Source organism: Mytilus galloprovincialis, chromosome 5, assembly GCF_965363235.1.
Source record: "Mytilus galloprovincialis chromosome 5, xbMytGall1.hap1.1, whole genome shotgun sequence".
In the NCBI taxonomy this organism is placed as follows: domain Eukaryota; kingdom Metazoa; phylum Mollusca; class Bivalvia; order Mytilida; family Mytilidae; genus Mytilus; species Mytilus galloprovincialis.
Window position 1 is genome coordinate 24363580 of NC_134842.1, and position 17157 is coordinate 24380736.

At 32.0% G+C, this 17157-nt stretch overlaps 1 protein-coding gene across 1 annotated transcript; it reads left to right on the top strand.

Annotated features, from left to right (window-relative positions):
• The first annotated feature begins 3386 nt into the window (after positions 1–3386).
• LOC143075451 (uncharacterized) lies at positions 3387–16029 on the top strand. The gene is made up of 8 exons (XM_076250857.1): positions 3387–3495; positions 7013–7088; positions 8089–8157; positions 8755–8892; positions 11820–12027; positions 12784–12964; positions 14659–14700; positions 15475–16029. Exons 1-8 carry the CDS (start codon positions 3461–3463, stop codon positions 16013–16015), a joined length of 1290 nt encoding a protein of 429 aa, XP_076106972.1. The 5' UTR covers positions 3387–3460; the 3' UTR covers positions 16016–16029.
• The last annotated feature ends 1128 nt before the right edge of the window (positions 16030–17157 follow it).

Consider the following 17157-nt stretch of genomic DNA (forward strand, 5'->3'; position numbering starts at 1 on the left):
CGTCTTAAAATCCCGGGGCAATATAGGATTGGGATCGACCGTGCAAGACCTCCATGGTTAGCAAATGTCGTTAAAAAACCCTCCTCGTTGTAGATCGGGCAAAGGGATCGGGAAAAAACATATTTCAGCTTACGATGGGTATGGATTTTGTTCAATGTTGAAGACCGGACGGTGATAATTGCTAACCTCTATATCATTTGGTCTCTGGTGGAGAGTTTCTCATATCGTATAGTAAGCTGTAAACGGCTCTAGCAGGATAAAAAAAACTTTAAACGAGACATTTGACGCAAATATTAATCATATATATAGGAAGAACAACATATAAAGCATACAACATCCAACAACAACCACGTTATTATGTAGTCTTCTGGCTTGTAACAGGCAAATACAAATGTGTCGGGTTAAACATATTTGCGAGGGTTCAATCATGTCCCTAAAGCTGTTTTTAAGTATGCATTGATAGCTAAATAAGGGATTTAACCAGAATAGACACATTCATCAGAATCAATATAAAACAAACTTAATTAGTTGAGTTCAGTATGTGGTAAAAAAATAGGAAATTTAATATTCAGTTTATAGTCCAACTATAACAGGCGTTTGGATACATGAAGCTAGAGATAAAAAAAAAATGTATGCCAACTTCTATTTTCATTTCTGACCTTAAATATAAGATAGCTAATAATGAACACATATCTTATCATAAAAATAAGCACAATATATGAATAGAAATCTTGTTTTTGCGTCGTATACGCAATTTATAGCACAGAACTATATTTATAAACTGTATTGGTTAACAAGATATCGTTAAGCGTCGTCTTTGGTACTCTTTTCTGTAACAATCTTCCTAAACATTGAGCGTCGTTTGTTGTACTCTTTACTCTATCGATCTTCATGAATATTGAATGTCGACTATGGTACTCTTTTGTGTAACAATCTTCCGAAATATTGAGCGTCGTTTATTGTACTCTTTACTCTATCGATTCTGTGAATATTGAGTGTCGACTATGGAACTCTCTAACGATCTTCTTGGATATTGAGTGTCGTTCGGTTTCTCTTTACCCTAACGATCTTCCTGGATATTGAGCGTCGTTTGTTGTACTCTTTGAGTTGGTTGTCGTCTTGGTTTGTACACTATAACTGCCAGCGCTATGTAACAGGCAAGTAAAGACAAGAGTACTCCGATTGAAAGACCTGAAAGCAGAAACAAATAAAATTATTTTCAAACTGATTGGTTTTATAAAAAAAAAAATCTCTTTTTTTTTAATTTTACAACACCAATATTATCTTTTGTTTCTTACATACATATTGATGTCAGGACCGGAAGGAAATGAGTGGCAACGACCGCTGTTGAAGATGCAGAGAGTCGATTAAGACAGAGAGACATAGTGGGAGTGGTAACATCAGGGCGACTTGGTTTTGGCAACATTCAGCAACCATTATGGCAGTCAGCAGATGCAAGACATAGGTCTTGAGGGAACCTGTTCAGCAGGAGGTTCATCATGGAGAAGAAGAAGATCGACAAGTAACAGCCGTCAGTATGAAACAACAAGGGCAATATATGAAATGGGAAACGGCACGATCAAGAAAGATAAGTTGGCAAGAGATGTGGAGAATGGACGGCCAAAAGATAAGCTTCTTACTAAGATCGGTATACGACGTACTATTAACACCCACAAACCTTACAATGTGGAAACTGATTGAAGACCCTAGTTGTAAGTTGTGTGGTAAGCCAGCAAACCTGGAACATGTTTTTCATCTTGCATGACAGCTTTAAAAGATGGTAGATACACATGGCGTCATGACCAAGTACTTAGAGTAATAGCAAAAGTCTTGGACACACAGAGAAGGACGAAGACTAAGATTGAGAAGGGACCAAAGTTCATCAACTTCATCAAAGGAGGCGGAGAGTCATCAAAAAACACATACAGCAAAGCCAGTGGTATTCTAGCAACAGCAAATGACTTGGAGATGCAAGCCGACGTTGGGGGAAAGACCACCTTCCTAAGAGAGATTATAACAACAACCCTCCGACCAGACATTGTGCTATGTTCCAGAATCAACAGACAGGTCATTCTTGTAGAGCTAACAGTGCCATGGGAAACAAGACTGGAAGAAGCCCATGAGAGAAAGCTTGTCAAGTACCAGGAATTGGTAACAGACATCCAAGAGAAGAATTGGAGGACATGGTATTTCCCAGTGGAGGTAGGCTGTAGAGGCTTTGTTTCGCATCCATTGTGGAGAGCCTTGGGGTCCCTATGACTAACTGGACCAGTAAGAATTCGAAAAGTTGGGAGACAAGCAGTGGAAGCTTCTGGTTGGGTATGGAGGAAGAGAGAAGAACAGTGGAAGAGCTAGCTGGTTCCTGGCTGTGTCTGATCAACTCAGTCGGCGCACCCCTGGAGATTGTCGGACAGCGCCGAAACAGTCGAGGAGAGGGGATACACCTGATGATGGAACCAGCCGAGCAGTGGAAACACTGTATTTAAGGTATTATAAATGTAAACAAATAATTAAAATTATATCATCAAATAAGTAAACAATAACTATAGTAACAAGATTTTACTAATAATTTACAATGGTATTTCAGTGAATGAATCGCGGGTCCTGTTAAAAAAAACTGTGGACTTTGTTGGCTTCAATATGGTTCGAAAATTAAAAAAAAAATCAAGTTTAACTTATCTATTAATAAATGCAATAAACAATAGGTATATAATCTATAAAATATACGGTATCAACCTATATGTGCATCATACATGTTCTTGATAAATAAAGATAGATGTAGTATAATTGTCAATCAATTAGCAGCTTATGCCTGTGATAAAATAATGCGTATTTTGGCAACTATATGTCACCGAACGTCCTTCAACAATTAGCGAACCAAAACCATGCATAGACCCCCTTGCCTTGAAAGCTGAACAAGTACACGAAATGGCAAAATATAATCACATATAAAATTCAAACGAGAAATACATATTATAAGCAGCCTAGCTCATCCGAGAGCTCATCATATTAAAAAAATAAAAGATAGAAACACATATGATAGAACATAGCAACCTGAATAACAGGTAAACCATCACAATATAAGAGCAAACTATAAAAATTATTTATAAAAGACAATAAAAGAATTGACTCAGCAGATCGACACGAAGCACACACGTCTAAAAAATCAAGCTCACAAACGACACAAAATATCTCAGGCCAAAAAAGTACTCGCAGTTATTGGTAATAGAAACTAAAAGCCAATTACAAATAACCAATGAGTCATGGCTCAAGAATACTGACTTAGTGTGTCCTTGATAAAACTCACCAAGTTGTTGATTCTTTAAAACACTAATTTGATTTCCTAGTTCAGACATTTGTATAATCTCTCTTTTAGTCGGGATACGCCCCCTTTTTCGGAACATATCTGACTTTATCAATAGATGCTTTTATCCGAAAAAAACGTAAACAAATCGTGGGAATGGCAGAGCAAGAAATTGGAAAGAAAGGAAAATCGTTAGTCTTCAGTTTTATGTCACAATACAATCGTCATTTTGTATTGAAACATATAACAATTTACCTACACAACCCTGTGTTTTAAAGTAAAACAATGATTATTATGATATAAATAGGTTAATTCAGCAGAGGCTCTAGATGTAAATGTCCCCCTTTTTCTTCTTTTTTTTTTATTTGTATGTGGAGGGCTGGGGTTAAATTTTTGGGATATTTTGGTAAAATAATAGACGGAATTACGAGTTATTATCCGATTAATACCTGGAAATACCGATAGACACCTGAAATTTTAATTTTAGCACATGTTGACTTGAGGAGGAAAGTTTAAGACTATTAGTTATTATATATAATTAAAGTGTTATGTAGGTGTCCAAATTATCACTTCTTATTTAGATAATTTTATATTTTAAATCAGCCTATTGCGTATAGTATAAACTGACATTTTGTGTATATAATATTCTGGTGGATGGAACTATTATTTGTGTGATAATTATAGAGTGGGGTGCTCATTTTCGCCGGGGACACAATTTCGCCGTTTAAGGATTTTGAGGTGTAAAAACTTCAAAGGATGGCGGAAATGGAAGAAATGTACCCGTAAATTATATTTTTATAACAAATATAATATTTTTTTAAACTGAGACAAAATTGCAGCTCTTCCGAAAATGACCGAAAAACAGACAACGATTTTCGGACAATTTCCTGAATAAAAAACACGATTTCAAAGAAGTATTTCTTAGTAAATATTTGACTGAATGCCCTAATTTTGAATTCTTTATACCTTTGAAATGTCTGCTATTCATCTATAATGCAATTGATTTGATAAAAATTGTTAAAAGCTGCGGTTATTTGGTTTTAAATAGATGTGTAAAAACGGCGAATATGTGTCCCCCATTGACAAAACATCCGGAAATTTCAAACACCCTTTAATCTAACTTTTCAGATGATTTTCTTAAAACAAACCGGTTTTCAAGCTAAAGTATATTTTGCATTTGAAGTTATCTTCATATAGAAATATCAGTATACTTCAAAAACATTTAGACCTGAACATAAACAGTAGAAAACATGGAAAGATGTGGCGAAAATGAGCACCCCACTCTATATATATTCGTGGTGGTGGTTGATGTCACTCCAGCTATAATTGGAGGTGTGCCTTGACTGGCAGAATTTATTATACAGATTACAGTTGGTGAAACATAAATATACATGACTGAGGGGGATAGAAGTCATAGGACTTTTATCGGGACTTCAGGATCGGGTGTTTTTAAGCTCAATATTTTTGGATTGACCCTTTCAGGATCTGGGAATTTTTTTTACATTTTTGGGATGTCGGGATTTAAATTTATTTTCGTGTTTTTAAGCCTGGGATTTCAGGATCAGGACCCCTTCCACCCCCACCTCCATGATTGAGGATTATAATTTATAATTGAAAAACTGCAGAAACTCTTTGTTAGTGGTTACTACATGTACATTGTAGGTCCTTGCTACATCCAAAAACCTCTTTTTTAGGCACTTTTGGGCTCAATTAAATTAAAAAATTCAAAATATAAAAATGTCTTGAACTCTCAAATTTATCTTATATACATGTAGCCTTGAAACTTACTGTAATAAACTTTTCTATAATGCATTTTTGTTGAGCCTTCCACTTTTGTTGAAAAAGCAAGATATACATAGCGATCCTGTATTCCAGAGTTGTCCATAAATTGTTCCCTTTAAATGCAACGTAATTTTTTTGTACCTTTTGGAATTTTCATTTTCATGCATTTGTAAGTTTTCATTACTTGAGAAAAAAAGAAAGCAGCAGAAAAAAGATTTTTGAATTACTGGGATGTTTTGTTTTAATTGTTCAAAAGTGGTTGTATAGCATACATGTATAGAGTGCAAATAAATATAGGTACATCTCTGGACTTGAGTGTACTCATGAATTTGTATGCTATTTTGTATGAACTGTATACAATCAGGCGTACTACTTTTATTTACTTGAAGAAGTAAAGAAGTAAAAAAATATATACTTATATAAGTAAATTTGTTTGAATTTTATCAACTTGTACATGTTGTATAGGTAAAAAAAAATGACTTAATTATGTCTCTTAGACATTGAGATTTTTTTACTTACATATATGTAAAAAAGTTATCTTAATATCTTTATATTTTAATAAATTGTTGAGAAAGAGGTACAGTTCATTCATATTTAATAAATATTGATGAACATCACGCACAGTTTATCATTTCTGTCGTGTCATTGTTTGTGAAGTAAATGATAACGATCACATTTGGATCATAAACACAACAAACACATCTTGGGCAGAATATAATATCACATTCATAAAATAAACAAGACAATAAGAAAATATATGCTTTATTTGACTATGAAAGATCGTTTTTATTAATAAAATGAAACATTTCTGTACTGAAGTTTGCTTAAACTTCGTAATGGCGTAACTTCCGGCTTCATTTCCTGTCAAAAAAAATATAAAATTATTTCAAAATATTCGATTGTACATGGTTTTCACACATTTTCCGTGAATATTTCTATCCAATTAGCCGATATATTCTAATAACCAATATTTGATTATCCGATGTATTTTGACTGAAATGTATCGGGAATGGTTCTGTGTTTTGAAATAATATTACAATAGCCGATATATTCGATTAACCGATATCCGATTAGGTGGAGTCTACTGTATAAGTAAATTTTGAGAAAATTAAGGGAGATTATTCAAACATTATAATTCACTTATATCATGTATAGAAGTATTTTTTTTTTTACTTCTCCAAGTAAATGAAAATTACTTGTACAAGTACATAATGTAGTACCCCTGACTAGACCAATTTTTATGATATTTTGAATAATAATTTTGGGACTTGTTCTAAACATTATACATATATCATGTATATGCAAAAAAGTAACATACGCATGGGAAAAAAAATCATTTTTGGATTAAAAAATACCAGTTGCGATTTTTGAATGTTACTAAATGTTCAGTATAATTGATAAGGAAATTCTTTTAGGTCTCAGGATTCATGGCCGCCACATATACATGTATGGCTACAAAACTTGACTAAAGGAAATACATTTTCTGGTTCTTTTGCTGTTAAGACAAGATTGTACTTTTATTTTCCTGTGAAAGTTTTTACAAGTGTGTAGATATAGCTATTGTATATTACTTCCTGTGTCTATTTTCAGGGGGCTACTATACTAAGTTAAAGTGCTCTAAATTATATAATATTTAGTTACTAGATGAAGTCATTTGATTTTCAAGAAAATTACAGCGATCACTTCATTTCATTAATCTTACATTTATCAAAGCCAAGAGGTACAAAATGTACAACGTCTGCACATTGTAATAAATGCTCCATTACTGTAAGAATACATGAGGAGTGTACACTTCAAACATAATCCCGCATTTGACTTCATCAACACCAAGTAGATTTTGTACATGTAAGATAGTCCTGCAGATGTATAAGGGTCCCTAGACCAGTTTAGTTAAATATGCTTTATCAGCTGTTCACTATTTTGTAGGTATGGCCTATTGTTGCCAAAGAAAGGACAAACCAAGGTCAAGGTTAAAAGTGTATTCGGTGATGACAGTGATGATGTGAGTAATAATTTGATGTCAGTGCATATTTGTTTTATTAAATAGGTCGTACTGCTATAAAAGCCTAACTTGGCCTAATTTTAAATGAAATTTTAACTTTTCCATTTATGTCGTTAAAAAAGCAGTAGTTCATGAATCATGAATGACTTCACAGTGAATGTATTAACACAAGTAAAGACAATATAATACTACTTACTTATCCTCTCTGTTCCCATGTTGGACATGACAATTCATTATAACTTTACTACAGGGTATATTTATTATGAAGTAATGCACATGATAGAACCAACACAAAATTAACTATTATGTTTATTTTTTATGAACAATATCTATGAGGAATATATTTGCAAATATTTTTAATACATGTAATTCTTAAGGGTTGATTCAAAGTTCAAGATAACTTCAGCTTGCAGCATGCAATTTATCAGAAATCAAATTAAATGAGAGTAAATCTTTTCATTATTCATGTTATTTATTTATAATTTAATTTTGGATGTAACACGTCTTCTGATTAGCTGACATTGTTATGTTTATCAGTTGATAGACATAATTTTGTCATGTGACCGTAACGTCATCATGTTTTTTCATGGTTTACTCCGGTTTAAAATGGAATTAAGAATTTAATTCTAAGAAATGACTGTAATATTTTTTCTGTCTATTCGAAATATCATTAAAAATGTGGTGCACACTTTAAATATCCCACTGCTTATTATAATGTGCTTGTTCACACATGCAACTGTCTGCAGGAAAATTTCAGCTTACAAGCACCTAACTCTTACTTTCAATCAATCTGTCTTTAATCTTTTTCCTAAGTACTGATTGCTTAGCATATAAACAGTTAATACCATTTTCCATGTCATTAGTTTGGTTCAGTAGTGAAAAAACATTCAGAAATGGATGACAGTCATGGCACTGCCAGGTGTAACAATATTTGAAATAAAATACATGTAGTTTTACAATTTAAACATTGCAACACCAATATCAATTTTAATTATTTCAGGAGAGTGCACATGATGCTATTAACACTTCAATAAAAAATGCAGCACAGAAATCTAAAATTAAAAGACAGGTTAGTTTTTATCTCATAAAGTATTATTCTTTCCTTCTGTACATGTATGTTTAGCCTGGCTCTGATAGTGACTTTTATTTTACGTAAATCAAATTTTAACCAAGATAATTTGAAGTTAAAAAAAAACCTTTGTTACTTCTATCGTCTTTCTTTATTTGATGCATACAAATAACAGTTTGTAAATCTTAATAAGGTATTAAAGATATAACTTTGGTTTTGCTTTGAGCCAGTTGTATCCCAAAATAATTTTATTACCATAAAAATTTATTATACAAATATATTTTATGGCTTGAAAGATCTGAGCATCCAAAAAAATAAAATTGGCCAAAAACAGCCAGTTTTGTCTATAGTGTGTGATTATAAAAGGACAAACCAAGCATTAACAAAGTTTTGTCAAAATTTCTTTTAAAAAACATGCCAACCAAAACATCAAACAACTTCATCAAATGTTTAATTCCTTTCCATATGTTTAGAATATTTCACTGCATGAATAATGTAATTAATAAGTGATAATTAATATTAAAAAAACAACCATTTAAAAACAAATTAATTGTTTCCGAAGGGAGCTTACTCATCTGTATGCATGTCATTTTTCAGACTCAACTAGAAATAGACAGAGCTCTGGAAGCTGATCCAACAGTATATGAGTATGATAGTATATATGATTCTATGCAGGAGAAGAAGGCTCAGCAGGTGGCAGCAGTCAGTAGTGATAAAGCCAATGTTGAGAAAAAGGTATTGCACACACTTTTCAAGGTCAACATCTAAAATATATGTGATAGTAGTATATATATTAATCACTGTAAATTCACAAAATAGTCTTATTACATAGATATAAGAAGATATGGTATGAGTGCCAATAAGACAACTCTCCATCCAAGTCACAATTTGTAAAAGAAAAGCACTTTAGGTCAAAGTATGGTCTTCAACAGGGAGCTTTGGCTAACACTGAACAGCAAGCTATAAATGGCCCCAAAAGTGACTAGTATAAAACCATGTATTCAAAGTTGCATTTATTGATGCTTTTTAGCTCACCTGGCCCGAAGGGCCAAGTGAGCTTTTCCCATCACTTTGCATCCGGCGTCTGTCGTCGTTAACTTTTACAAAAATCTTCTCCTCTGAAACTACTGGGCCAAATTAATCCAAACTTGGCCACAATCATCATTGAGGTATCTAGTTCAAAAAATGTGTCCGATGACCCGGCCAACCAACCAAGAGGGCCGCCATGGCTAAAAATAGAACATAGGGGTAAAATGTAGATTTTGGCTTATAACTCTAAAACCAAGCATTTAGAGCAAATCTGACATGGGGTTTAATAATCTATTAGGTCAAGATCTATCTGCCCTGAAATTTTCCAACAAATCAGACAACCGGTTGTTGGGTTGCTGCCCCTGAATTAGTAATTTTAAGGAAATTTTGCAGTTTTTGCTTATTATCTTGAATATTATTATAGATAGAGATAAACTATAAACAGCAATAATGTTCAGCAAAGTAAGATCTACAAATAAGTCAACATGACCAAATTGTCAGTTGACCCATTAGGGAGTTATTGCCCTTTATATTCAATTTTTAACCATTTTTCAAAAATTTTAGTATTCTTTCAAAAAATCTTCTCCTCTGAAACTACTGGGCCAAATTAAACCAAACTTGGCCACAATCATCATTTAGGTATATAGTTCAAAAAATGTGTGGCGTGACCCGGCCAACCAACCAAGATGGCCGCCATGGCTAAAATAGTACATAGGGGCGAAATGTAGATTTTGGCTTATATCTCTGAAACCAAAGCATTTAGAGCAAATCTGACAGGGGAAAAATTATTTATCAGGTCAGCATCTACATGTATCTGCCCTGAAATTTTCAGACAAAACAGTCAACCTGTTGTTGGGTTGCTGCTCCAGAATTAGTAATTTTATGGAAATTTTGCAGTTTTTGGTTATTATCTTGAATATTATAATAGATAGAGATAAACTGTAAACAGCAATAATATTCAGCAAAGTAAGATCTAAAAATAAGTCAACATGACCAAAATTGTCAGTTTACCCCTTAAGGAGTTATTGCCCTTTATAGTCATTTTTTAACAATTTTCATGAATTTTTTGTAAATTTTTGTAAATTTTTAGAATATATTTTCCACTGTTATTACTGGGCCAAGTTCATTATAGATAGAGATAATTATAGCAAAAAGAATGTCCAGTAAAGTAAGATCTACAAACACATCATAATCACCAAAACACAATTTTGTCATGAATTTATCTGTGTGGTTTCATATGCACATAGACCAAGGTGAGCGACACAGGCTCTTGAGAGCCTCTAGTTTTGACAAATTAACAAAAATGTGATTTTTGTTATTTCGATTTAAGGAAAAAGCTTGATGCATATATATGATATGTATCAAATATCAGAATACTTGTTCTCATTATTGAAATACTCATGAAGAGGCATTTTTGGCTTAAATACAAACCTCACACTAATTTCTAAATTTCAAGAATGAAATGTTTGAATTCAACTTTCAAAACACTGAAAGAGATTTTATTTGTATTTTACATTTTTCATTTTGATTGATTGATTGTTGGTTGCTTTTTGAATTAATACTCAAAAGTTGTAACAAAATTGTCAACAGAAATAGTTATTATGATTAAGTAATTGACAAAGGCCCAGCACAGATATATAACTTGTCTAAACATCAACCCAACAATGTTAGATCTGTAAATTTGCTTACGCAATTTTTGTTCTTCCCTCGCTGGGATTCGAACCCATGCTACTGAGATATCATGACACCAAATCGCCTGCACTGTATCCGGTGCGCTAGACCACACGACTACCTTGGCTTCACAATAATAAATCTTTCAGTGGCTGTGTGTTACCTTTCTTCGCCAATTTTAATCTAGCGTCGTAATACAGTACATGATATATAAGGCATGGAGATATCATATAAACAAAAGAAAACAAGAGAGGAAATTATTTATTTCAGTTATCATTCTTAAAACATACATTTGCCATTATGCAGAAAAAATCCAAAATACATTTACTCATCAATCACATCAAGGATGGGTCTTCACATTAATTGAATTTATAAACCTATATATATTTCATATCCATCGATCTGGTTTGACTGTTAGCCATGAGACTATTGAGATAAAAAAAAAAAGACATTGTATCAATCATAGGTCAATTCTAATTCATCTAAAATCAATTTTGTAGTGAACTTGTGAATAATTTAGTGGTTGTCGTTTGTTTATCATGTTTATGTGTTACATATTTGTTTTTCGTTCATTTATTTTTTTACATAAATAAGGCCGTTAGTTTTCTCGTTTGAATTGTTTTACATTGTCTTATCGAGCCCTTTTATAGCTGACTATGCAGTATGGGCTTTGCTCATTGTTGAAGGCCGTACGGTGACCTATAGTTGTTAACGTCTGTGTCATTTTGGTCTTTTGTGGATAGTTGACATTGTCTCATTGGCAATCATACCACATCTTCTTTTTTATATTGCATGAAAAATTTGCCACTGCGTAAAGCAACCAACAATCAATTCATCTATAATCAATCTGATAATTCTTACAAAATCCATTCAATAATAGTATTGCCACTTACATAATTTGTATCTATTCATGACAAATGATAATTTCCAAATAATCTTTTAGTTATTTTCTTTTATAAAAGTCTAAATACATAGGTGGATTATTGAAAGCATCAGAAGTAAGAAAAAGGGAATTTGAAAGACAACAAGAAAGAAAGGTACAGAAGGAAAGAGAGACAGAAGGAGATGAATTTGCAGAAAAGGAAGTGTTTGTGACAGGTGCATATCGTCAAAAGATGCAAGAAATGCAGGAAGCTGAGGAAAAAGAAAGGCAACAGGCTCAACTTGAAGGTATTGCGTTTAAATAATGATTCAATCACTTTGTAAGTCTTTTAAAAAGCTTGTTATTTTAGAATAGAGTAACAAGCATCCTGAAAGTGTGAATTTTTGATTAACAAATGAAAAATAAAAAATTAAACATATGCAATATTTAAAATAATCAATACCCAGCCAAACAAATTGATTAAAGAGACACTGTAAAAATATATTAGGAAGTTGTATATTAACTTACTTGTACTAATGTCCATTTTAATCACATTGAACTGTTTTATCAAAATATTCTTTTTATGTCCCACCTACGATAGTAGAGGGGCATTATGTTTTCTGGTCTGTGCCTCTGTTCGTCCGTCCGTCCATGCGTCCGTTTGTCCCACTTCAGGTTAAAGTTTTTGGTCAAGGTAGTTTTTGATGAAGTTGAAGTCCAATCAACTTGAAACTTAGTACACATGTTCCCTATAATATGATCTTTCTTATTTTAATTTCAAATTAAAGATTTGACCCCTATTTCACGGTCCACTGAAGATGGGAAATTGTACTGCGAGTGGGGCATCCGTGTACTCTGGACACATTTTTGTTTTAATACTGACTAAAAAAACTTCTAAGTTTGACAATAGGTTGTAAATATAGCATTCACATAAGAGCTTTTCCATTAAAATGTATGTGGAAGGGTAGGAAGGTAAGTTTAATTATTAAATGTGGGTTTCTGATCAAGTGATAAGATATTGTGTAAAATATCATTAAATTTATAAAATTTGTATATGATTGTAGCCATGTTAGATGTCAAGAAGCAAAACGACATGACTGGTTTCTATAGATACTTGCTGAATGAGAAAACTGGGGAAAATATCAAAACAGAAAATGAGAAGCCAGAGGTATCTGTTAAAACAGATGAAGAAAAAACTTCTGAAAAACCTGACAGCAGCGAAAATACAGCTAATAGTTTACCAATGTATGTTAAAAATTTGTAGAAATATTTGGTTCGTCTGTCCCATATTTAAAAAAAAATTGTATCAGGTAGTTTAGCATGATGTTGAAAACAGATCATCTTAAAACTTAGTAGGCTATTTTATCATTATATAACATAAGACATTGTGGTATTATTGCTAATGAGACAACTCTCCACCAATGATGTGTTTATTGGAGTTGATATTTACCAACTTAGGGTTTTTGTCAATATTTTATGCAACTTTGCTGTGTAAAATCTGTTTCAAAACATTTGTTAACATTAATTTCATAAATATCAATTAAATGATATCCAAATATAAGAAGAAGATGTGGTGTGATTGCCAAAGAAAGACACAGCACTCCACAAGAGACCAAATTACACAGTATACACTTCAATTGTTAATTTCAATTTGAAATCGATTTTTAATAAGTTTAAGAAACATGTTATAAATGCATATATTATAATACAAAATTACTTAAAGTAACATAACAAACAAACAAAAAAACTCTGAGGAAAATTTAAATCTAAAATTTATTACGCTAATTGCAAAATGACAAGCTCAAATACATCAAAGGAATGGATAAAATAGGTCATATTCCTGACTTGGTACAGGCATATTATTTTGAGAAAATATGTAATTAAACTTGGTTCTATAGCTAGCTAAACCTCTAACTTGTATGAAAATCACATAAAATTTCATTATATTGACAACGATATAATAAAACTTCACAGATATAATGGGTAAAAATGTAAAAAATAGGGGTATATATATTGTAGTCAAATAATAAATTGATGAACAATATTGCAAAAATTCATTTCACAACATGATACCTTGGTATGCTATTAGGTCATCAGAGAAAACTGATATACTTAATGAGAGACATATTTTATTAAATATATAGATATAGGAATATGTGGTGTGAGTGCCAATGAGACAACACTCCATCCAAATAACAATTTAAAAAAAGTAAACCATTATAGGTCAATGTACGGCCTTCAACAAGGAGCCTTGGCTCACACCGAACAACATAAAGGGCCCCAAAATTACTAGTGTAAAACCATTTAAACGGGAAAACCAACGGTCTAATCTATATAAAATAAAAAAACGAGAAACATGTATAAATTACATAAACAAACGTCAACTACTGTACATCAGATTCCTGACTTAGGACAGGTGCAAACATTTGCAGCGGGGATTAAACTTTTTAATGGATCCAAACCTTCTCCCTTTTTCTGAAACAATAGCATAACATCACAACATAGAAAAACACACGATAAAATATCAATTGGCAGGCTTAACTCAATCAAAAAGCGTACATTAATACACTATAAACGAATAAATTTGATCTGTGATATCTGAATGCAAATGCACAGTTAATAAAATGTATGGGACAAACATTCAAGGCCAAAAAGCAAACAAACAAGTCCAAACAAAGCCATGTCAAGACACCACTGCGAAATATTTAACCCTTCGAAAATAGTACACTTATGAAATGCATCAGGTAGTCTTGTGCTTAAACATGTTAAATGACAGATGAATATATTTAGAAGTTGACAGATATGAAGCACTGACAATTTTTAAATTATAATAATGTTAAGACATTTTTACATTTCAAACTTGTTAAAATCTAATTTCTGCCTCTTGGTATTAGTATTTTTCACTTGTTAACTTTTTTATTATTTTCTTTTTATTTCAGAATAAAGAAAGAACAGATAACACAGAGAGAAAACAAAGAAAGGTACTTGACATACTGCACACACATCTTTAATTCGTTTCATACCTTGTTAAATATCTTAGTTTGACATCTAAATATCTTGTCTGGGTTGTTGGTTTGCTGTCTTGAAATATAACCCACATCACCTTTCAATCAATTTCTTTTTTTTTTATCTTGAATTAAAACTCAACAGAAGGAATTACTATAAACCAACTAATGCAATTTATTTTCACGATTTTTGCAAATAGAAAAATAATACAAAAAGAATTGTCTCCAATACCGTATGTAAAACTCAGATATCTCCATTATTAAACTACACCAAGTAAATTAGAAAATCACACAATTAAATAGCCAAGAAGTGAACAAGATAGGGCAGTAAGTTGGCATACAGTAGATTTATGTTTTACTTAGATGTCACGAAAAACATTTATGTCAATATTATAGTTTGTTGGGAATAAAAAAAAGCATAACTGACAATCTATTTGTTTGCATGGATTAAATTGATTATTCTGAGAAAATTAGAATAGAAAACTGATATACACTACTTATAGGAAATAATCAGTCAAATTGTTTATCTTTTAGTTTGACCATCTGTTAATGTGTTCATCTTGCTGGAACTCAATCTCATAAACCTCTGAATGACTTACAATGAAACAGAATATCTAGTGGTTGCTGAAATTGTTTTTTTAAGTTTCCCTTCATTAATTTATAGACATGTCAACTAAGGTCAGGCTATTTATTGTATAAAAAACTGATAACAAATCTAATATATATTTATTTATTTATGTATGATTCCAGGAAGCAATACAGGCAGAGAAAGTCATCATCTTCATCATCATCAAGGTCTTCATCAAGGTCAAGGTCACCAGAAAACAGAAAAAGGTCATCACCAAGACAACAGAAAAAAGCAAGTGTGAATTCCTCAGATGAAAGTGAAGATGACAAGAAAACAAAACTTAGCTCAAAAGAGAAAGACAATTCTTCAGGAAAGGATTCAATTTCTAAAAAACAAAAAGACTCATCAGAAAATGATAAAAATAGATCTGACAAAACTACTCAAAATAAGAAAGATAAAAGAAAACAAAGAACAAGGTCATCATCCGGGTCAAGTTCAAGTGATGATGATGGTCCTAGTGCAGCAAAGAAGGATAAGAATAAGGAGAAAGAGGAAGTTAAGAAAGAAACTAAAATTGATAAAGAATTGACAATAGAGGAAATAAAAGCTAGATATGCTAGGAGAACAACAAAGGACATGATTGAATCTGCAAGAGAGAGATACTTCTTACGAAAGATTGAAAGAGACCAAACAAAACCTTATATATTTAGGAGTGATGAATGATTCATTGAAATGTATTCAGTCATTGTCATTGTGCTCTTTAAAAGTGTTCATTTGCAAGATGAAAAACATTAGCTGCCTCACAAATAAAATGACCTTATTCTTATTTTCATGGTTCATTGCTCAATATTCAGTTTTCATGGTCTATATGTTTCTGCAATTCTATAGCAATAGTTAAGTTTCAGAATTACTATGGCAATAGGTCAACTTTATGTCTGTGCATGCTCTCATTTTTATGATTCATTGGTTAATGTTCAAATTTTGTCAAGACTTTTGTCGCAGATAGCTTGACATAGGGATACTAGTAGTGATCTTGCAGTGGCTTTAACTAACTTCTTAAAAGCTTTATATTTTAGATAGGGGAAAACCTGGATGCTTCATTATTTGTATATAGATGCCTTATGTTACCAAAGCTGTACATGTTAAAGATTGCCTGGCATGGATCATCTAACCTTGACCTCATTTTCATGGTTCATTGGTCAATGTTTAGTTTTCTTGGTTAAGTCTGTTTATCAGAAACTATAAGCAATAGGTCAACTATATTGAGAGTATTGATGTGTTTAAGGCCTATGCTGACAATTAAATGTTGTTAGAATTGAAGGATTTTTCTTATGTTTTCCTCATTTTATTTTATTCTTGTCACTTAACAAACCTTAAAAAAGGTGTGATGGACTAAAAAATTAGGTTCTAACTGTGCAATTATAAGAAAAAAATGTAAGAGGTTTGTTGTCCTTAAAAACATAAGTATTGCAAGAATCAAAACATTTGGAGTTCCAAGTGAATTACAAATTCAAAGTTCAATAAACTGAATAAAGCATTCAAAATAAAAAATTGAATTACCAAATCTCACCAAGACAACCTTAGCCTTGGGATAAAAACACAATAGTTTCCATGATTTAATTTTTCATTGAAAGGATTTTTTTTTTTAAATTGGTGCGTTTATCATGTTTATGATATATATGTTATTGGAACAAGTGTGAAAATTACCATTTTCTACATTTAAAAATGCCTGTACTAAGTCAGGAATATGACAGCTGTTGTCCATTTGTTTGATGTTTTTTATCCTTTAATTTTGCCATTTGATTAGGGACTTTCCATTTTAAATTTTTCTCAGAGTTCAGTATTTTTGTGATTTTACTTTTTAC

Coding starts and splice junctions, on each gene's coding strand:
- LOC143075451 (XM_076250857.1), top strand. CDS start 3,461: ATGGCAGAGCAAGAAATTGGAAAGAAAGGAAAATC. Junction 8,158..8,754: donor AATCTAAAATTAAAAGACAG/GTTAGTTTTTAT, acceptor GTCATTTTTCAG/ACTCAACTAGAAATAGACAG. Junction 12,028..12,783: donor GCAACAGGCTCAACTTGAAG/GTATTGCGTTTA, acceptor ATATGATTGTAG/CCATGTTAGATGTCAAGAAG.